At 42.8% G+C, this 23,066-nt stretch overlaps 2 protein-coding genes and 1 long non-coding RNA gene across 4 annotated transcripts in view; 2 read left to right on the plus strand and 1 right to left on the minus strand.

Moving 5' to 3' along the window:
* Positions 1-224: 224 nt before the first annotated feature.
* LOC145879754 (uncharacterized) lies at positions 225-1,464 on the plus strand. The gene is made up of 2 exons (XR_014392510.1): positions 225-431; positions 618-1,464. It is a non-coding gene; the product is annotated as an uncharacterized LOC145879754 (long non-coding RNA).
* A 2,415-nt stretch (positions 1,465-3,879) lies between these two features.
* On the minus strand, positions 3,880-8,008 carry LOC106607183 (E3 SUMO-protein ligase ZBED1). 2 transcript variants are annotated; one of them, XM_014203871.3, is made up of 3 exons: positions 7,890-8,008; positions 7,029-7,373; positions 3,880-6,911 (listed from the first exon to the last, which is right to left on the minus strand). In XM_014203871.3, exons 2-3 carry the CDS (start codon positions 7,363-7,365, stop codon positions 5,299-5,301), a joined length of 1,950 nt encoding a protein of 649 aa, XP_014059346.1. In that variant the 5' UTR covers positions 7,366-7,373; positions 7,890-8,008; the 3' UTR covers positions 3,880-5,298. The 2 variants fall into 2 exon arrangements, with proteins under 2 accessions (XP_014059346.1, XP_014059345.1); XM_014203870.3 differs by lacking the exon at positions 7,890-8,008 and adding an exon at positions 7,681-7,813.
* Positions 8,009-18,862: 10,854 nt separating this feature from the next.
* LOC106607180 (serine/threonine-protein kinase WNK4) overlaps positions 18,863-23,066 on the plus strand; it is a 79,219-nt gene continuing 75,015 nt past the window's right edge. Inside the window, exon 1 of the mRNA XM_014203865.3 lies at positions 18,863-20,245. Within this exon, the coding sequence (XP_014059340.3) occupies positions 19,517-20,245 (729 nt within the window). The 5' untranslated portion in view covers positions 18,863-19,516. The remainder of the gene's footprint in view (positions 20,246-23,066) is intronic.

The following is a 23,066-nucleotide window of genomic DNA, read 5'->3' on the forward strand; positions in this document are numbered from 1 at the left end:
ATGAGTTTACAATATAACATTGAGCCATGTAGCGCCAATATTTTATAAAATGTATCTTTCAAATAAGATTGCAAAACATAGGAAAGTATTGTGCAATGTACTGTATGGAGAACATTCAATTTCAAGGCTGTTACTAGCTGTTGTAAACTCTCAAAAGGCTTTATGTTACTTTGTTTGAGAAACAGACAATTGAGAAACAGTCTTTCTAGAGACACTGAGGGATCCAGTCACTGGAAATGTGGACGTAACCTCAGTGGCCTCTGTAGGCTTCTATAGCATGTTGCTGGGTCAGGGGTTTGAACAATGGAGCTAGGAATTCTTTAGGCTTGGTCAGGTATAAAAGAAAGGGTTAAACCAGGTAGGAATCAGTTCAAGAGCAGCAACCAGCAGCACAGTGAGCAAAGATGTCCACCAGCATGAACATGGGCAGGGTAAGTTTAAAACCGAAATATATACTTTAATATTCAAAGATTGTTATGCAAAAGACCTCACGTGCTCTAGCACCCCCAACTACAACATTAAAGTTGAAGTGTGACTGAATAGCATTGCACATTTCTCAAAAATGTTTTTTTCATAAAACATTTAAATTCATAGAAATGATCCTTTTTTATTTTCAGGTCGTCTTCTACGAGGACAGGAACTTCCAGGGTCGTTCCTATGAGTGCAGCAGCGACTGCGCTGACATGTCCTCCTACCTTGTATAAAATGTATGAATAAGGATAAAGCTATTTGGAATATGTTGAGATGCTATGTACTTATGTTAATGTGAGAGAATTGTTTGTCTGTTCAAAGCTTAACTAAGTCATCGGCACGCCCCCAGGGACACAGACATGACAAGGCGTCATGTGACAGCCTTTTCTACGTTCAGTATATAAGCCCCACCCAGAATGTCTTTCTTCAGACCAGCTTACCTCAGAAGAGAGAGCCAAGGTTTGACCATGCATTCCTCTACCGAACTTTAACCATACCACGCGGTTAATCTTTTAGACTATCGATACCGACAGAATAATAACAAGTCTTTGATATTAATTACTAGTCTGCAGCTAGAAATTCGGTGTCATTGAACACGAAGACCGACGAAACAACCATTCTATAACAACATTAATGAATGTCGCTTTGAAAGATCCATTCTAACCGAGAGAGAGAGAGAGGGAACTCTCCAACAGGACGAACCTTTCCAACAAAGATCACGACGACACACTGAGCGTAAATATATATATTGATTGCAATTGTTTCCGAATGAGTGAGCGTTCATGTGCAAAGGATTAGCATATCAATTGTTAATATTTATCAACTCTGTAGGGTCTTCTCAGCTGACCCCCCACTACTCTTTTGTTTAACAAGCCGCCATGCCGGTTTAGCCCACTAGGGCACATTCCTCCACCATTTCTTTGTAACGATACCTACTGTTTTGTATGCTTTCTGTGAATTACTTAGTTTAGTAAATAAATGATTTTAAGACAATTGATGTATGGATGACTTAGTGAAGACTGGGTTCGTGCAGATAACAACAATTTACGACGTTTGGAATGAGACTGACGCGAGGTAATAATACATCATTAATCAGAAGATAATCGGTCAGATATTATGATATCTGAAAAGTTATATTAGGAAAATGATAACTTTGTAATCTGAATAATTTCCTTGGTGCCCCGACCTCCTAGTTAATTACAGTTACACGATTAATCAGTGAATCGCGTAATAATAATTACAGAGAGTTATTTGATAAACATGTCTTCAAGTTAATGATGCCATAGACACGACACAGCACTCCATCACTCTCCTTCTTTGTAAAATAGCCTTTACACAGCCTGGAGGTGTGTTGAGTCATTGTCCTGTTGAAAAACAAATGATAGTCCCACTAAGCCCAAACCAGATGGGATGGCATATCTCTGCAGAATGCTGTGGTAGCCATGCTGGTTAAGTGTGCCTCGAATTCTAAATAAATGACAGACAGTGTCATCAGCAAAGCACCCCCACACCATAACACCTCCTCCTCCATGCTTTACGGTGAGAAATACACATGATCATCTGTTCACCCACACCGCTTCTCACAAAGCTCGTGTTTCTTGGCCCAAGCAAGTCTCTTCTTATTATTGGTGTCCTTTAGTAGTGATTTCTTTGCAGCAATTCAACCATGAAGGCCTGATTCACACAGTCTCCTCTGAACAGTTGATGTTGAGATGTGTATGTTACTTGAACTCTGTGAAGCATTTATTTGGGACACAATTTCTGAGGCTGCTAACTCTAATGACGAGGTAACTGCAGCAGAGGAAACTCTGGGTCTTCCCATCCTGTGGTGGTCCTCATGAGAGCCAGTTTTATCATAGCGCTTATTTGTTTTAGCGACCGCACTTGAAGAAACGTTCAAAGTTCTTGAAATGTTCCATATTGACTGACCTTCATGTCTTAAAGTAATGATGGACTGTCGTTTCTCTTTGCTTATTTGAGCTGTTCTTGCCAAAATATGGACTTGGACTTTTACCAAAATAGGGATATGGTCTGTATACCCACCCTACCTGGTCACAACACAACTGATTGGCTTAGCTTTTCAGAAGGTTCACCTGTTCATTGAAATGCATTCCAGGTGACTACCTCATAAAGCTGGTTGAGAGAATGCCAAGAGCATGCAAAGCTGTCATCAAGGCAAAGGGTGGCTATTTGAAGAATCTCAAACATAAAATATATTTTGATTGTTTAACACTTTTTTGGTTATTACATGTGTTATTTCATAGTTTTGATGTCTTCACTATTATTCTACAATTTTGAAAATAGTAAAATAAAGAAAAACCCTTGAATGAGTAGGTGTTCTAAAACTTTTGACCGATAGTATAATATAATTGACACCTTCCAGTCGATAACTGATGTTAAGGGTCATTCATCATCATTCAGACACGTCTATTTCCCAATAGTTCTTTTCATTTTTACCAGAAAGATATGCCTAACATTTAACTTCTACCCTATACCAGGGTATCCCAAACTCAGTCCTGGGACCCACCTGGGTGCACGTTTTGGTTTTTGCATTACGTATTTACTGTCAAAAAGCATTGACATGAATGTCCTTTAGATGATAAAGAGGGATTTTGATGTTAACACTAAAGCATTAGTCAACTTGTAGAGCTAACAAACGTAGCTAATCGTACACATTATGCTACTCCACAAACACTACTCTAATTCAATAGCCAACATCGAGCCAGTGTACAATAAACGCTAATACATATTGATACAATTTATGAAAGCTTTTCTCTCTACATCATTATAAAACTCCATTTACAAAGGTGCCACGGTAATTTCCGATAAACAAGGTAAGAAGTGTATGGTAATTGCATAAAAAAGTAAAGCCAATCATCAGTGAAAAATACAGTCAAATCAAGACAAAGTAAATAAATGTAAATGAAGCAACAAAAGACTAATATAGAGTTCAGTTTGATAAATTACCCTACAGCCATATTAATGGTCCTGTGTGGTTCAGTTGGAAATAGTGTGACGCTAGGTTTGTTTCCCTCAGGGATTACATATACTGAAGTGTATGCACTCACTGTAGTGTACATCACTTTGAATAAAAGTGTCTGCTAAATGGCATTTTATGATTAATATTAAAATATGTAACATTAGCCATATTGGTGTGATTTCTATGATGCTCATGTTGTTAGTCAGAGGATGATAGTTGTTCATGGAAAACATCCCCCTCTGTATGTTTTCAACATAATCCTTATGACAGCCTTTGTTTGTGGTTGCACTATGTTTCATATTTTAGATTTTCTTTTTACATTTCATGAAGACTTCCAAAAGCTCTCATTGGCAATTTAATTGTTTTTGTGTCCACATACAAAACACAAGGACGTGCTCCATTAGTTGAAATCACCACCGTGCAACTGATTGTGGGTCCAAAGCAGCAATATGCTGATATTTAATAGCCTTGCCTCAATGGAAAACTGTGTACTTCTTCTCAGTCCAAGTAAAGAAAAGGCCTTTAATCAATTTTGCTCAAAATAGAGCTTATTTCAACCCACAAAAACCTGGGTGTTAGGTAAATAACCTAAAATGGGCTGAATAACAAGCTTTTGCTGCAGTGATATCAGGCACACCATTGGCAAAAACTCAACAAGCCAAGAAGCATCTCTGATCAGACTGAAAGGCAGAAGCTCAACAGGATTCAGAGCAGTCTTCAAGGATTTTTTTCATAGTAAAAACGTATCACCCCAACCAAAATGCTAAGTATTCTTGTACACATTTTACAGTGGTCTTCCCATTGAGCTTACATATTACAGTAAAGGTCTGTGAAATACGTATCGTTTTAAGAGTAAATTGAAAATCCAGTATTAATGTGTGCTCTTTACTTTTTAATGACTGGCTCAACAACTGTTCCCTTGGAAAATAGTCTGGGTAGCCATTTGAGGTCTCCTTGGCAACCACTTCATTTATTCACCTGTTGTCATTTCAAACTTGGGCTCTCGAGTGGCACAGTGATCTAAGACACTCCATCTCAGTGCAAGAGGTATCACTGCAATACCTGGTTCAAATCCAGGCTGCATCACATCTGGCTGTGATTGGGAGTCCCATAGGGCAGTGTACAATTGGCACAGTGTTGTCTGGGTTAGGCCATCACTGTAAATATGAATTTCTTCTTAACTGACTTTCCTAGTTAAATAAAAAAAACAGTGGAATGCCTCCAAGCAATTCACCCCCCATAATTTACAAGCATGAACCTATTCAAACGCACATTGCCCTTTGTAAGTCGTATACCAGATACAGACTTCCTTACATCACTATTGTACCTCCAATGAAATTGCCATTTAGCATCATCCTCACCTGCATCAATAGGCATTAGATAAACCATCATTAGTTAAATGTTTTCTTGACCTTAAAAAGCACTCAAAAAGCATCAAGAGAACTCCATACGTGGTGATATGAATGTGAAATAACATCAATTGCACAACAACCATCCAGATTTTTACAAATGTTTTCAAATATATTTTTAACACTTATGGTGATGTATAGGCAATTTTGAATTCAGTCCACCCAGTAATAAATAAAATGTCATTGAGAGCCATAAACATACACCCAAGTGTGCCAGGTTGTTAGGCTGTGCAGCATTGTCCTCTAGTGGTCAAATGGCCTCCTGACAAATGTTCAAAATGTAAAAGACCGCTTCTCTTTAAAAACAAAGGCAATTTTAACATACTTTATACACAAACCAGGAAGAATACATTACAATGCATTTTGTACATTTAATAGTCCTATGTTACATACAGGCCAAACAGCATGAGAAGCACTGTGGATAGTATGCTGCTTGAGCTATACTAGACCTTTATTCAACAGCATTATCTGCTCAACAGCCTTCATACTCAGGCAACTCCTCTTTTTATTGAACACATCTCTAGCTTTGGTGAATATGCGCTCGCATGGCACAGACGAGGCGGGAACGCTGAGGTATTTCCGAGCCAGCTGGAACAGGTGCGGGTACACCTTGGAGTGCTTCTCCCAGTAGTGCATGGGGTTCTCCACTCGGTTCAGGTACGGGTCACTGAGGTAGTGTTGTACCTCCACCGCTGCGTCCGCTGTGCTGCTCTGGACGCTCTGTGTCTCGCCCACTTTACTGTCAAACATCTCCCACAGACCCCCATCGTGGGACTTAGACGGAGATGTTGCCATGGAGATGGAAGCGGTTTCCATTGCCCAGGAGGAGGTGTGGGGTGATGTCGGGGAGGGTGTCGTCGACCCGGTGGTGGACGGTGGTAGAATGTCGTCCTTGTCCGGATTTATCCGGATTAACGAGGCACACTCGGAGGTGAGGAGCTTCACCGCCTCCTGAGCGTAGCCTTGGTTCCCGAAGGCCAACATTTTGAAGCGCGGGTCTAGGAGAGCAGAGAGAGCCAGGATTGGTTCGGTCTCCACCATACTGCAGCTCGTCTGAAGCTCCCTCTGCAGGTTAGACGCCAGCTGTGTAGCCGTAGGGTGTATGATGGCACCGTGCTTCTTCTCAAGGGTTATCTTCAGCATCCGGACAAGAGGAATGACCTTGGAGGCCGAGACGCGTTTCTCTGAGGCGAGCTCAGCTGTGGCCTGGTTGAAGGAACCCAGCACTCCAAGACACTGGTGGATGACCTCGTAGTCAGCAGATCCCAGAGGGATGATGTCCGTGTCCAGGGTGCTGAGAGCAGCAGCCACAGACTCCCTCTGGTCAAAGATGCGTTCCAGCATAGAAAAGCTACTGTTCCATCTCGAGTCCACTTCCGGAATCAGCTTCTGCTCTGGCCTGCCTAGCTGCCCCTGCACCTCGGCTAACCTCATCTCTGCGTTCTGATTCGACTTGAAGAAAGCCACGATAGCCCGCGCTTGGGAGCGGATGTCTTGCAGCTCCAAAGTAGCCTCCATGGACCTCTTAATCACAAGGTTCAGGACGTGTGCAAAAGAGGGCAACTGGAGGATTCCTAATTTCTGAACCGTGGCTACCATATTTTCGCTGTTCTCTGTGACAAATGCAGCGACCCTGCTGTGGAGGCCCCAGCTCGCCACCAGTTGGTTTTTGGCCTCCTCAATGTGGATCACTTTGTGGTTTTCAGGCAGCTTAGAAATCCCAAGGAGGAAAGTGGATAACTGGGCATTTTCTGCTACCAAATGCCCTGTCACTGAAATGTAACTGTGCTTGTCTATAGATGTCCACATGTCCGAAGTCAGGCTGACAAAGTCAGAAATTACCATCTGAGATACAACATTATCATTGATGAATTCACACCGAGACCCCACCATTTTCTTCAGCGCTTGCTTGTTTGGAAGATTGTAGCTTGGGTCTAGCTTTTGGACGAAAGCAGCGAATCCCTCTTCCTCGACTACTGAAAATGGCTGGGTGTCTTTAACCAACATGTTGACTAGGGCATCATCCAGGTCCTCTTGTCTTGTGGTCCTGACTGTGAAATAAAACAGCATAATCAATTCAAATTGAATTAGATGTACAATTAATGCTAATCTAAATATAATAATTGATTGAAACAGGATGAAAACCATCTATTCTAAAGTTAACATACCTTGGATGTGGTGTCCAGCAGCAGCACTGTTTGTAAACATTGAGTTTAGTCCTGTAGTACCAGAGAACGATGAGTGGACTCCAGAACTACTAATTATTGAGTTTGAAAACGTTGAGTGGACTCCAGATGTTGAGTTGCTTGTGCTTGAGTGGGCCCCAGATGTTGAGTTGCTGTACCAAGCCTCGCTTGGGTGCCTTGATCGTAAGTGCCTTAACATGGCGGAGGTGTTTTTGTTGAAGCTAAGCCGTTGTGAACAGAGGGCGCACTGGACCTTATTGGGTGTCACTAGAGTGAAGTGATCCCACACCAGTGAGAAGGCTCTCTTAAACTCAGTCATCGTCGGACCTGCAAAATAAAAAAGAAACAACTTTATCAATCATCTTGCCGCAGCAATGTGGTAAACAGATCGAAATTATTTGGGTTGCTGATGGGAAACAACTTTTACTAGGTGCAAATAATTAGGCTTGTGTGAGCTAAGTGTAACGTTATTAGACAACGTGTAGTAGGCGTGATTTACAATACGAAGGAAAAACTGGAAATCTAGCTAACGTTACATTTCTACGAATCTGAACAGCGCTTGTGTGTAGCTAGCTACATAAACCTCACACAGGGCAGAAAATGAAATAAAAAGGATCAGGATTGGAAGTCACACCTTCAGCTGACATGATGGGGTTCACACGTCCAGGTCTGTACTAGCCATAGAGATCCATTCTAATGCTATGGTGCTAGTAACTAGTTAACGTTAGCTAGCTGTGTGGGTCTGCTGGACAAGGTAAATGTCGGACAAGTAAGTAGCGTCTGTTTGGCATCGTAATTTTATTTTAAAACAACAGGAGTGCATGTTTGCAAATATTAACTTACCTTCTTGATTATTCGTAATTGAATGTAAAATATATAGTCATTGGGCGCTGTGTGCTTCTGAGCGCGCGATTTGATGATGTACGTAGCAGAATTACGTCACCTCCGATTTTCGAACCGCTTACTGCCAGCTGTTTTGACCGTCCGTGTGGGTGCGTTCGAGCTTATGTCAAGTCCGATGGTCACCGCCTTTCAAAGTGAGTTACATTATGGGAATAACATTGTCCGACTTGCGCCTACATGTCGACTGCATGAACTTTACAGAAATAATGTGATCAAAGGTCATTAAGTTTTGACTGCAGTGGACAGCAAGTTTCTGCAGTTGCTCTTCACCAACTTCATCCTGCAGCCATCGCCTGAATTATGGCAGGCTCTAGTGTCAACCAGTCATTACAGTGTTGTTGTTTGACCCACCTGAATGTGACCAAAGACATGACTGAAACAGTAATTGATTGTACAATGAACACACATATGATTTCAGTTTGTGAGTGTGTAATATGGGGGTTGGAACAATGTTTATTTCGACATTGTAAAGAAAACTTTCTTTATCAACACTTCCATGTTGATCTGAGCCTTGCTGTTGGAAAACCACATGAGTGTCCAACTTTCAGATGTCACAGATGCAACTCCCCTGACTTCACTCCTTGACTTGTTTTCGCCTTACTACTCAAACGTGCCCAGTGTCTTTTCTAAGATTTGCAAAAGTTGTTTCAAATCTTAGTTTCAAGTTTATTCATTTATTGACATCTATTGACAGTCTGTATTGTAAACTTTTGTCACAGTTAGTCTGTGCTGGGACCACTCATCCCAGACCCTATAGGCTGGGCAATTCCACGATAATGGAATTAGGCTTTGACTAAGATTTTTCACTTTAAAATGTATTCCAAACAAAAATCATTGATTTCAAAGTTTAACAAACCATACAATTCTATGCACAAGGACTACTTTGAACATTTCACAAAAGCACATTCACTGGAAGAGCTGTGCAGATGCAAAGTAACAGAATGATGGTAAAATCTCCCTCGGTTTTTTATGCGACCAGATTTAAAAAATATATATCTGCTCTGAATTAAAATTCAAAGATGTCTGCAGAAATAATGGGATGTCAGCTATGACATGACACCTTGAGTTTGAATACATTTATTTTGGATATTGAATTACAGTAGGTGAAGTGGATTTACATCCGGTTACGGAATTAAGGTAACAGAATTACATCATGGGTTGCTGATCTGTACTATACAGAAATGCATTATTATGTAAAGGAAAATGCTACAGCATGCAATGACATTCTAGATTATTCTGTGCTTTCAACTTTGTGGCAACAGTTTGGAGAAGGCCCTTTCCTCTTTCAGCATGACAATGCCCCCGTACATAAAGCGAGGTCCATACAGAAATCGTTTGTCGAGATTGATGTGGAAGAACTTGACTGGCCTGCACAGAGCCCTGACCTCAACCTCAAACACCTTTGGGATGAATTGTCGTGAAAAGGGCACGACAAATTCTATTCCCCCTCAGGAGACTGGTAAGATTTGGCATGGGTTCTCAGATCCTCAAAAGGTTCTACAGCTGCACCATCGTGAGCATCCTGACTTGTTGCATCACTGCCTGGTATGGCAACTGCTCGGCCTCTGACCGCAAGGCACTACAGAGGGTAGTGCGAACGGCCCAGTACATCACTGGGCCAAGCTTCCTGCCATCCAGGACCTCTATACCAGGCGGTATCAGAGGAAGGCCCTGAAAATTGTCAAAGACTCCAGCCACCCAAGTCATAGACTGTTCTCTCTGCTACTGCACGTCAAGCGGTACCGAAGCACCAAGTCTAGGTCCAAGAGGCTTGTAAACAGCTTCTACCCCCAAGACGTAAGACTCATGAACACCTAATCAAATGGCTACCCAGACTATTTGCATTATCCCTACCCCTCTTTTACACCGCTGCTAATCTGTTGTTATCATGAATGTCACTTTAATAACTCTACATTCATGTACATATTACCTCAACTAACCGGTACCCCCCGCACATTGTCTCGCTATAGTCTCGCTATTGTTATTTTACTACTGATCTTTAATTACTCGTTACTTTTATTCTTAACCATATTTTTAAAAATGGTATTGTTGGTTAGGGGTTCGTAAGTAAGCATTTCTCTGTAAGCTGTTGTATTCGGTGCATGTGACTAATAAAATGTGATTTGATTTGAACGCTGACTGCGAGCCAGGCCTAATCGCCCAACATCAGTGCCCGACCTCACTAATGCTCTTGTGACTGAATGGAAGCAAGTCCCCGCAACAATGTTCCAACATCTTGTGGAAAGCCTTCCCAGAAGACTGGAGGCTGTTATCACACCAAAGGGTGGACCAACTCCATATTAACGCCCATGATTTTGGAATGAGATTTTCGACGAGCAGGTGTCCACATACATTTGGCCATGTAGTGTAGCTTTCATTTGACACCCAATTTTATATGCTCCTATGAACTTCATGTTGGTGCTCACGAGTCCTTTTAGATGGACATGCCCTAAAGCTACGCCTTGTAAGGCCGATATATGATGACTCTATAGTCAATGTTACAGATTGGCTAATGGAAAACGCTGCCCTGTATTTTTCTACTAACCTGGGCTGTTTCCCAAAAGCATCTTAAGGCTAAGTTCGGGAGGCAGCGCTCAGGATGGCCTCTGAGGACCAATCTCCCCCGCCCTCACTGTGCTATCAAAATCATCATTTTTTTTATTGCATACTCTAATAACCTATGAGATACGCCTACGCAGTGCTATTCCATACATGACTCACTTGAGCACAGTACATAACTCTTCAAACAAGGTTTTACCTATTAGAATCAAGTGCTTCATTCTATATCTAGAGGACTCCTGATATCTTCAGGAGTGATAATTATAAATGTTGTCTTCATCTGTTGTCTAGTACAGTCTTTTTGCTAGCTAGGGCCGTCTACTTTAAGTGCTGCCTGTCTTCCCAGTGTCCTACTTGGTGTATGAACTGCTGACTGCTCATAACTTGCAGATAGTTGTTGACACATTGACCAGGATCAAGGGGCAGGGCAATTTGTGACATGTTTTGGGGGGGGTGGTTTTATCTATTTTCTGAGTGTATATAACCATCTCAGTGGGCTTCATGCTATTGTTAGTTATTTACAGATTCTCATTTTGCTCTTCTGTAGCTTTGTCAACTATGTGTGTGTTTTCTATACCTGTTCGCACCTCTCTCTGTAGACTTTAAAGACGCTCCCCACCCCTTGGCTTCAACCCTTCTAATTGAGTGTACCCCGCGCGCACAACACATGTAATATTCCGGGTCTCTGGCAAAGTTTGTAACTGCCGATCTGAGGTCAAGAACACCGAGTTCATCTCAGCCTATGCTGCCCTTCTTTCCCCTTCTTGCCTCTTTTCACCTCACCCTTTCCCAATCCCCTCCAACTCACAAGGCAGGCAATACGCTTGACTTCATCTTTACTAGAGGCCGCTCGCCTACTAATCTCACTGCAACCCTGTCACCCTTTTCTTCAACCCTAACCACTCAGCCCCTACCCAGATGGTCATGCACCGTCGCAATCTTCGTTCTCTCTCTCTGCCACTACTCTGTCCTCTTCTAACCTATCATCTCTCCCTTCTGCTAAATCCTTCTCCCTCCTGTCTCCTGATTCTGCCTCTTTGACCCTACTTTCTTCCCTTTCCGCATCCTATGACTCGCACTGTCTCCTTTTCTCCCGGCCGGCTCTGCCCTCCCCTCCTGCTCTGTGGCTGAGTGACACATTGCGAGCTTACAGAACAGGGCTGTGGACCGCTGAGCAAAAATGGAGGAAAACTAAACTTCCGGAGGACCTGATTCAGAGGACCATCCTACCCATGCTAGATTACGGAGACGTAATTTATAGATCGGCAGGTAAGGGTGCTCTCGAGCGGCTAGATGTCCTTTACCATTCAGACTTCAGATTTGCCACCAATGCTCCTTATAGGACACATCACTGCACTCTATACTCTTCTGTAAACTGGTCATCTCTGTGTACCCGTCGCAAGACCCACTGGTTGATATTATTTATAAAACCCTCTTAGGCCTCACTCCCCCCTATCTGAGATATCTACTGCAGCCCTCATCCTCCACATACAACACCCGTTCTGCCAGTCACATTCTGTTAAAGGTCCCCAAAGCACACACATTCCTGGGTCGCTCGTCTTTTCGGTTCGCTGCAGCTAGCGACTAGAACCAGCTGCAACAAACACTCAAACTGGACAGTTTTATCTCAATTTCTTTATTCAAAGACTCAATCATGGACACTCTTACTGACAGTTGTGGCTGCTTTGCATGATATATTGTTGTCTCTACCTTCTTGCCCTTTGTGCTGTTGTCTGTGGCAAATAATGTTTGTACCATGTTAGGTGCTGCTACCATGTTGTGCTGCTGCCATGTTGTGTTTCTACCATGTTGTTGTTATGTTGTGTTGCTACCATGCTGTGTTGTCATGTGTTGCTGTCATGCTATGTTGTTTTCATAGGTCTCTCTTTATGTAGTGTTTTGTCCTATATCCTTATTAAATGTATTTAAATGTTTAATCCCAGCCCCCGTCCCCGCAGGAGGCCTTTTGCCTTTTGGTAGGCCGTCATTGTAAATAAGAATTTGTTCCTAACTGACTTGCCTAGTTAAATAAAGGTTAAATAAAAATAAAATAAATAAAAATCATCCTTTCACTCCCTCCTCTCTGTTCTCTTCCTCTGTATCCGCTGCTAAAGCCACTTTCTACCACTCTAATTTTCAAGCTTCTGCCTCTAACCCTAGGAAACTCTTTTCCACATTCTTCTCCCTCCTAAATCCTCCACCCCCTCCTCCCTCCCTCTCTGTGGACAGCTTTGTCAACCACTTTGAAAAAACGGTTGACGACATCTGCTACTCATTCACTCAGCCTATTGAGTCCCCTGGTCTCACTCACACAGAACTATCCTACGCCTTGACCTCGTTCTCCCCTATCTCTCCAGATAACATCCTGCGACTAGTGAGGTCTGGCCCCCGACAACCTGCCTGCTCAACACCATCCCCTCCTTCTTCCTCCAGACCATCTCTGGAGACCTTCTCCCATTCCTCACTTCCCTCATCAACTCATCCCTGAACCCTCTGACTTCAAAACGGCCCGAGTTGCTCCATTCCTCAAGGAACCAACACTCGACTCATCTGACGTCAACAACAATAGACCTCTATCCCTTCTTTCTTTTCTTTCCAAAACACTTCAGCATGCTGTCTCTGATGAACTTTCTCGTTATCTCTCTCAGAACGATTTTCTTGGCCCTAACCAGTCAGGCTTCAAGACGGGTCACTCAACTGAGACTGCTCTTCTCTGTGTCACGGAGGCTCTCCGCACTGCCAAAGCGGACTCGCTCTCCTCTGTTCTCATCCTCCTAGATCTATCCGCTGCCTTTGACACCGTGAACCATCAGATCCTCCTCTCCCCCCCTCGGGTCTGGGCGTCTCAGGCTCTGCACACTCTTGGATTGCATCCTACCTTGCAGGCCGCTTCTACAAGGTGACGTGGAGAGGATCTGTGTCTGCACCACATACTCTCACTACTGTGTCCCACAGGGCTTGGTTCTAGGCCCTCTCCTCTTCTCTCTATACACCAAATCACACGGCTCCGTCATATCCTCACATGGTCTCTCCTATCATTGCTATGCGGATAACACTCAACTACTTTTCTCCTTCCCCCCCTTCTGACACCCAGGTGGCGACATGTATTTCTGTGTGCCTGGCAGATATCTCAACCTCGACAAGACGGAACTGCCCGCTCAAAGAACTCTCCATCATGGTTGACAACTCCACAGTGTTGCCCTCCCAGAGTGCAAAGAACCTTGGCGTGGCCCTGGACAACCCTCTGTCGTTCTCTGCAAACATCAAAGCAGAGTAGAGTACGACCCTACCTCACACAGAAAGCGGCACAGGTCCTAATCCAGGCACTTGTCCTCTCCCGTCTGGACTACTGCAACTCGCTATTTGCTGGGCTCCCCGTGTGTACCATTTAAACCCCTGCAACTTATCCAGAACGCTGCAGCACCCCTGGTTTTCAACCTTGCCATGTTCTCTCATTTCACCCCGCTCCTCCACACACTCCACTGGCTTCCAGTTGAAGCTCGCATCCACTACAAGATCATGGTACTTACCTACAGACCAGCAAGAGGAACTGCCCTTCCCTACCTTCAGGCTATGCTCAAACCCTACATCCTAACACGAGGACTCTGTTCTGCCACCTCAGGTCTCTTGCAGTTCCCGCTTAGCCCAATCCAAACTCTTCTCTGACCTGCCACCCCAATGGTGGAACCTGCTTCCCCCTGAAGCTAGGACAGCAGAGTCCCTGCCCATCTTCTGAAAACATCTGAAACCCTACCTCTTCAAACAGCATCCTCCTCCTCACCTTGACCCCCCCCCCCAATAAAAATGTATTTACATTTAAAATTAACCAGCACTTTTACTTGACCCCTCCCCCTTCTAGCTCTCTACTGATAGCTACATTATTGAGGAAAAATGTACTTTCTATGCCTGTGCTGTGATATGTGGTTGTCCCTCCTAGCTATCTTAAGATGATTGCACTAACTGTTAGTTGCTCTGGATAAGAGCGTCTGCTGAATGACTAAAATGTAAGTACTTCCCTCTGGACAGTGGCCCTGCCAGTAGCCTACATTTATAATCACCTGCATCAGGGTCCTGGTAAATTGGTAACCCTTCACTCTGGCTCACATTTTGCCCTCAAGGCCACAGTGATGGCTCACTAATGTATGCCAAGAATCTTGAAGTTGAAGTGTGTAGGCCTACTGAAAACAACACACAATGACGGCCTCCCAAGAGACTCACACAAAATAGTGCTTCATACAGACTCAAAGCAGGCACTAACAGAAATCACCAGTGAGAGATGTGTTTAGTGTCTATCTAACAATATTGCAATCAAATATGACTTGTTTGTCATGTTCGCATGTCAGCTGATTATTTTGGCAACATCAAGTTAGGCAAAAGCTAATCAGAATAACAAAACAGACTGGCCTACCTGGTTAAATAAAGGTGAAAAAAAGCACTGCTTAAGCTCAGTATAAAACATTGGTTAATAGGGCTTAATGGTTAATTCATACATCAGTGAAAGCAAACAACAAAGCCACCTAGCCCTGGCGTAGCTCCAGAGTTGACACACACTCCCACACTTGTTGACTGTAAAGAGAAGAGTAGTAGATGTAACCCTACTCCATTTTTCATTTTGTTCTGTCAGAGCAGTATAGGCAGACTTTGAGATGCAGCCTTACAACATTGGTATGTTGTTCCAGATAAGCCCACTAGGTGGCAACATCAATGCATTCCAAGTACAAGTGTAGTTCTACATTTCAGTACTATGTCATTACATACTCCAACAAGAGCAGGGAACATATGTCCTTCATTTACCACATAGGTAGGTTAGGTGGGAATTTCATAGTATTGCTGTCACATACTCCGTTTTATTGGAGCGTTGGTGACCTACAGTAGGAGACGAGGCAAGGATAGGGAGCCATGTATGAGTATTGGGACACAGGTTAGACACCTTAGGCTGCGTTTAGACATTTACATTTACATTTAAGTCATTTAGCAGACGCTCTTATCCAGACAGGCAGCCCTATTCTGATATTTTTTTCAGTAATTGGTATTTTCACCAATCACATCAGATTTTTTCTAATCAGATCTTTTTCTGAGTTGATCTAATTGGTTGATCTAAATTGGTCAAAATACCAATTAGATCAGCTCTAAAAAGATCTGATGAGAAAAGAGCTGATGAGAGTTGTCAAAATACCAGTTAGTGGAAAAAGTATCAGATTTGGCCAGGGATAATATAGGGTATGTGCATAGTAATGGTCATTGGCATCCAAGGAAAGGAGGCCTCTCTAAAAAGCCCACTCACTCTGAATGTATTTATCCCTCTTCTGTCTGAAAGAGCCATAGCTTTTGCACTTGCATACAGGCCCTGCTTGAGAAATTGTGCTACTTGTCCATGTTTATTGAGTATGTTAACAACCTGGCAATATTCACGCAATGCCTTGTTTACAACTGGATTATTGTGGTATTAATAGTCTATGTATTATTATCCCACCTAAGTGCACACTTTAACATTCTGTTCACACTCAACAGTTCACATTGCTTTCCAACTGGTGAGCTTCCCTCTGTGTATGTTGAAATACACTTTCACAGTCTTATGGCAGGCATTTATGAGTATTGCTAAAGCCCTTGGAAAAGTTGCAAAAGCCACTAAGCTTTAAATGTCATATCAATTTCCTTGACCTTCAAAAAATAGGACCTCTGTTTATTATTCCCTTGTCAAGGCCCAGCCTCCTGCCCCCTACCCCGTGTCAGCTAAAGCAGAAAAGAACAGAGCGTATTGCACTGCCTGCCTCATGACGGGGAGATAAACAAACCATACAGCAGCAGACAGAGAAGGGAGGACGACGCGCTGCTTTTTAGCTGGAAATGTGAAGAGCGCTGCGATTAGCACGTTGTCTACCGTGTGACCCATTTCCATGCTGTTTCATGGGGATTTTTGTGCTACTCCTCTTTTCTGGAAAGATGACTCGGCAGAAGCTCTCATCAAACATGAGTGATTAGCACCTGTGGGTGGCCGTCTGCTGCATTAGGAGCAATGTGTTCCTGCAGATAAGCTCCCCCTCTGACTGCTCCTCTCCCCTGCTTCCACACAGCCTCTCTGTGAAGCTCATGTGACAGGTGGGAGACAGCTAGTTTAAGTCTCCTGGCAGTGGTAGTGAGGGATATATCAGGTGCTGGGACTTGAGCTATCTATCTCCACGGTGCAAGCTCTTACACACACAGGCGTACACACACACACACACACACTCATGTACACACACACTGCCCTCTGTGTTTACAGTAGGCTAGAGGGCGATACACACATTTAAATACATGTTGTATGTTACAGTGACAGGAGGGGATAAACAAAGAGTCACTGGCCCTCTGTCTGTCTGTCGGTCTGTTTGTGTTTTACAGAGGTAGGCTGAGCACCTTCATCAGTGTCTGTGTCAGGGATTGTAAGCATATGGCAACACACACCGGTCTACCCAGGAATCAAAGCCGTAGCACATGCTCTCACTGACTGGAACTTCCCTGGCTGGAATCCTTAGTATGAGGGGAATGGGGTCAGTATATCGCACAAGTCAACAGTAAGGTGTGTGTGGCACTAGGCTAATGTGGCCTGCAATCACTTGGCCACACAACGCTAAGCCGCTCTCTCCACTTTGTCCCGGAACCCTGCTAAGGCCTCGGTCCGTGTCAGGGAGTTCACGTTAACCCTGGAATGGCCTGACACTCTAAACCTGGAATGGAGGAAATGTGTGTGTCTGTGGTGGAGAGTGACTGATGACGATAATGTTCCTACTAGGCGTGTTTTACATATCTATTCTTAAGCTTTGAGTGATATGCTACTACTGTGCTATATCACAAGTAACTGATGAGAATTTGTGAGATGTGTCAAACAGACATGAATAAACCCCCTTTCCTATAACCACTATGCTACTACCCTTCCTTGACTAAATCTGCACACAACCCAACCCCGTATTACTGAGTTCATCATCAGACAAAAAGGGAATACTTGACTGGTGAGGACACTGTTGTAAAACTATTTTATAAGGCAGTGAAACCTCTTTCAGTTTATCTGTATTGCTTTTGTCTCTGTGATTGAATTTCCTATTGAAGAGATTAGGTAGGTACAGCCTAGATTTAGATGGTCAACTGTCTTTGTCTTTGGCTTAATCCAGACTTCTTGATGAAGGTTATTTCTACAGTGCCAGGATGGCAGGCTGCCAGGCAATTTTAGTCTGTTGCAACTTGACGTTAAGATGGATTCATTCATTTTGCTGTAGTCATTATCTCTATTTGTATCCTACCCACTATTTCAAGTAGTTCACAGTGCAACATTATGTAACATTGCTAAAGATAGTCACCACAGATAAGCGGATAGCTCCTGTTCTAGGAGCAATTACCTCAGTAAAACAGTTATTATTATTAAGTTAATATACGTTTAGATGACTCTTGTCTTCTGACATCGTAATAATTACCTTACAGTAGGCATATGGTATAGCACAATATACAGGATAGCCTACTGTAAGTCCAACATTCTAAACCAAGAGCTGGAATCTAAAGCCTTGGTACATTGCCAGAATGCATTCAATTCACACTTGGACCAAGATTCCACTATTAGGCTACCTTGAATAGTAAGTTTGCAAGTACTACTGTACAGTATGTTTAGGCTACTACTCACCACAAGCTAACATCTTTCTAATTTCAAAGTCAACTTCATTACAATGTTTTATTTTTTTTAGCAAACGTTAACTATGAAAATATATACTGAACAAAAATATAAACGCAACATGCAACAATTTCAAAGATTTTACTGAGTTACAGTTCATATGAGGAAATCAGCTAATTTAAATTAATTAGACCCTAATCTATGGATTTCACATGACTGGGAATACATATATACCTTAAAAAATGGCCTCGTTGCGATATTTTTGAGCATTCAAATTACCGTCGATAAAATGCAATTGTGTTCGTTGTCCGTAGTTTATGCCTGCCCATAAAATAACCCCACCGCCACCATGGGGCACTCTGTTCACAACGTTGACATCAGCAAACTGCTCGCCCACATGACGCCATACATATGGTAGAGAAATTAAAATGTAATTATCTAGCAACAACTCTGGTGAACATTCCTGCAGTCCGCATGCCAATTGCACGCTCCCTCAAAACTTGAGTGAACTGCACATTTTAGAGTGGCCTTTTATATTCCCCAGCACAAGTGCACCTGTGTAATGATCATGCTGTTTAATTAGTTTGTGGATATGCCACACCTGTCAGGTGGTTAGATTATTTGAACAAAGGAGAAATGCTCACCCACATGGATGTAAACACATTTGTGTACAAAATATGACAGAAAGAAGCTTTTTGTGTGTATGGAAACTTTCTGGGATCTTTTATTTCAGCTCATGAAACCAGCACTTTACATGTTGCGTGTATATTTTTGTTCAGTGTACATTCACGGGAACTATAGCTTCACTACCTATAATAGTCTAAGGTTGCAGGCAAAACACAGGATCCGAAATGTGGTTTTTGGGGTGGAGCCCAATGCCCATGGAGCGTTCACTGTGCGCTCGAGCACTCTACGCGTTGTTGATACACATTTAATCCACATTGGGAGCGAACAGTTTGAAGACGTGCGACCAGAGACAGTTTGAGGAATACTCGGAATAATGTTATAAGAGCACATTTATTTTTCGTCTGTCTATGAGCAAGACCACGACTAAGTAAATTATATTTGGCGGATTTAAACAAGCACTTTTTACTAGGGACAACTCGAACGACCTTCATTCAGGTTGAGGTGAAGAGATTTGTCAGTACACGTTGATTGTTAAATATTTTTTGTATTATTAGCCAATAGTCAATAGCCTATAGTTGAATTAAACTGAAGAAAAAAAATCGAATGTATAAGCCAAATATAGACACATTTTATCTGTAGCCTATACTTATTTGTCTCATTTGGATTTCTGTAGCTTTTTGCCTGTTTTTATTTTTTCGAAATAATCCACATTCCCTGCAACCTACGTTGTTCCCTTGTCCAGTTTATGTTTTTGAATAGCCTTCATTCGGATTTGCACTATCCACTAGTTGGGACACAAGACCCACCTGTTGCGTTTCGCGGCAAAACTCATAAAACAGAAATGTCACAGCTAGAGGTCGACGTGGCCGGACTGGGTTTCTCCAAGTTACCTGCTGGGTTCGATGCCAACTCCTGCTTCCCTGGCCGAATACCACCAAGGCGAAGGAGACACTCGGCAAACTCCAGGAGAAATTCGTATAGGTTGAGCAAAATAAATACCTTGGATTTGGAGCCTGAAGTTTACGATGATGACCCTCTCTCCAAAACTCACTCCTGGTCTGCTGATGATATTTTAGCCGAAACAGCGGCAGAGGAGAAAAAGGTGGACTCATCGGTACCTGTCTCACCTGTCTCAAGCCCGGGAACGAGCACGTGCTCACCTGGTACCCAAGCATCAGACCCCAAACCACCTCTTGATACCTGGGACGCGCCACAGCCCAGCTCGCAAGCACAGGGCACAAGTACAGATTCCGAGGAAGAAATCACTGACAAAAAGGTCATTTTATCTCGCGCTCCATTTGAAAGAAAACGAGAGCAAGAGGAAAAGGATGAAATTGAAACCAAAGCCGTCGCGACGTCACCTGATGGAAGGTTCCTCAAATTCAACATTGAAATTGGGAGAGGGTCGTTTAAGACGGTGTACAAAGGCCTGGATACGGAGACAACAGTAGAAGTGGCATGGTGTGAGCTGCAGGTAAATAATTAATCTGCTATGTTTTGTGTACAGATGGAGAACTCAAAAGAACACACATCATTCTCTTAATCTTAATTTGGCCACTGCAAACAATTGTTTACAAAGGCTTTGGCTCAGCCAAGCAAAGTTCTCTCTACATTGTGGAGTGGGTAACGTGTGCTGTCTCGCTTAATTAACTGGGTGCTCTACTATATGTGACAATGATTTCAAATTAAATCTCAAGTTCAAGAACATTGGTAAAAGGAGACACTTCGAAACATAAAAAAGGACAAACGTGGAAAAAAAGGACAAAAAGACATCAGCTCATTTCACTTCTTTATTGTCGGGGCAGGCTAATGTGTTTAGGCATTTATGCCTTCATCAGATCTACAAGTGTGCTAAATCCATATTTTTTTATTTATACAAGTGTTTAGGTGATAATTACAATTGCCCACACCTTCTCTCGACATTATCAGCTGCTCAGATAAGATGCCATACATGACTTAATTTATAATCTCTGCTCTTTTGGTTTAGGCCTATCAGTTTTTCTGCTGTTATTGAGACCCCATGTGGACCTATTCAGTTTAAAGCTCTCAAAGTAATCATACAAATAGCCCTATAAAGGACACCGCGTTTCCACACATGGGCGTCTTACATACAGTGGGTTTTGATCAGAGGCGCTTGCTCTTGAAAATGCTTCGCCTGAAGTTTGCCTGAAGTAGAGTAGAGCAAAAAATGTTCTACAGCTCTGCTAGCAGAGTTCTCGTCGCTCACCTTCCCACAATCACCTGCACATTTCTCTGCGTTCCCTTGTTGAAAATTAATGGGGGCAGAACTTCTCCTGCTGAATTCATTCAGCTTCTCCTGCTGAATTCAAACAGCAGAAGTTCCACCCCCATACATTTTCAACGAGTACACACAGAGAAATGTGCTGGGGAAGGTGAGCGGCGAGAACCTTGCTTGTGGAGTGGAAATAAAAGTTGAGTTGTGCTCTACTTTATGCAAATTTCAAGCGCGAAGCTTTGGAGCTAAGTCAGGAGGCCCAACTCTGGCGAAACCCACTGCTAGGTGGTTACAATTTCGGAGGCCGAAAAAATAACTGCCGAAAGATTCTTAGGGGGGGGTACTTCTTTCCCAAAATCATGTTACTGAGGGCAAATAAACAATCCATAACTCCTTGTCCGCGTTGTATAATGTGTGAATATCTGTACTTCTCCAAACTGGCAAACCTATAACTCGGCTGTGATATAGATAGTGGTAGGAAGCGTGTCTTTCGCGCTGTCTACCACAGCAGAGTTATCAAGTGATTTGAAATGTGTCTTTGATAATTGCAGACAGAATACCCACATAATTTCATTGAAATGATGTGGAAACAACATTGATTCAATCAGTGTGGGCCCAGTGGGTAGGAAACAGTTGCCCCACTTAGTTTTCATATGCAGATCACCTGCAGCCAGACATATGTGCAGGCAAATGTAGTGCACAAGGAAGCTGCCATTAGCTGAGCCTTCAGGAGTTGTGTAGTAAGGAAATGTTATGATGTCTGATAATCTAAAACAAACATTGATGTATGATTTTAGTTGCAATTTAAACAGTTCTCCACAACTGAGTATCAACATTGACGTTGAAGCAATTTAAAAATGGCAAAATCAGTTGCAGGCCTATTTTCAACTGGGAGGCATATTATACGTGTCTTTACTTACTTTAACCCGTTCATGAAGGGCGCTGTGCTGTCACTGTTAATGCATATAAAGCCTATGACAAGGGGTGAGGTTGGAATGTTTTTCTATCATTGTTTCGCTGAATGCACACTAACAATTGACACAATTGTTCTGGGGTGGAGTGGAGGACTTGGCTGTCATTGTTAGCATACATATACCCCAAGGGATTTTAGTCCAGACCAGATGGGGGATGAGAATGGTCTTAATGATTGTAAAATGCTTGCATTGTCTTAATGATCGTTTCTCGCTAATTGTCACAATCCCCATGACAAGTGGTATCCTAGCAGCTGTGCTATGACTAGGAAGTGTGGGCAATGGGGTAAAGTGGGAGGTTTGTGGGGGGTGCATTACAACTCTTGACAAATACAGATGAAACAAAGTCTACCCTCAACAGAACAGACTTGGTTTGCTTCTTTGAAATCCCCTCCTTGTGCCACTTTCCATGGCCATATAAAATCCATATCTCTTGGACTTTTCCTCTCTCTGTCTTATCTCTGTGCACTGATTGAACTTCATGCTGTCTGAGCCAGTGTAAGGACAGGATATCTGGTTTACCTATCCATGGCAAGGCTTGCTTGCATGTTAAAGCCTTCACTAATCAATCAAAACCTTTAGACACTCATTAAAATGACACAGTTAAAGAAGACTAGATATTGCTTGGGAGATATTGTTCTCAAGAACACACACATACAGCTGGGTTTCCTTTTTCAAAATGTCAAGATGTCAGTGGGAATCAGACCCATCTTTTTTGCAGTACACATCAAGTTCATATTTATTTTTTATTTAACTAGGCAAGTCAGTTAAGAACAAATTATTATTTACAATAACGGCCTACCCCGACCAAACCCTAACCCAGACGACACTGGGCCAATTGTGCACCGCCCTATGGGACTCCCAATCATGACCGGTTGTAATACAGCCTGGAATCGAACCAGGGTCTGTAGTGACGACTATAGCACTGAGATGCAGTGCCTTAGACCACTGCGCCACTCAGGAGCCATATTGAGTGACTTTTTACCATGGCCAATGATTCCTAGATACTGCTTCCATGTACTGAGGAAAAGCCCTTTTCATGCTGAGAGTACCAGTACATTCTGTAATCTATCTATGTGTGACCTCAT

This window comes from Salmo salar, chromosome 06 (genome assembly GCF_965601325.2).
Source record: "Salmo salar chromosome 06, fSalSal1, whole genome shotgun sequence".
In the NCBI taxonomy this organism is placed as follows: Eukaryota; Metazoa; Chordata; class Actinopteri; order Salmoniformes; family Salmonidae; genus Salmo; species Salmo salar.

What these genes read in the sequence shown, in the direction of transcription:
- LOC106607183 (XM_014203870.3), bottom strand. An exon ending in TGCTGGACACCACATCCAAG is followed by an intron (nt 6,912 to 7,028) that starts GTATGTTAACTT and finishes TTTATTTCACAG; the next exon opens with TCAGGACCACAAGACAAGAG.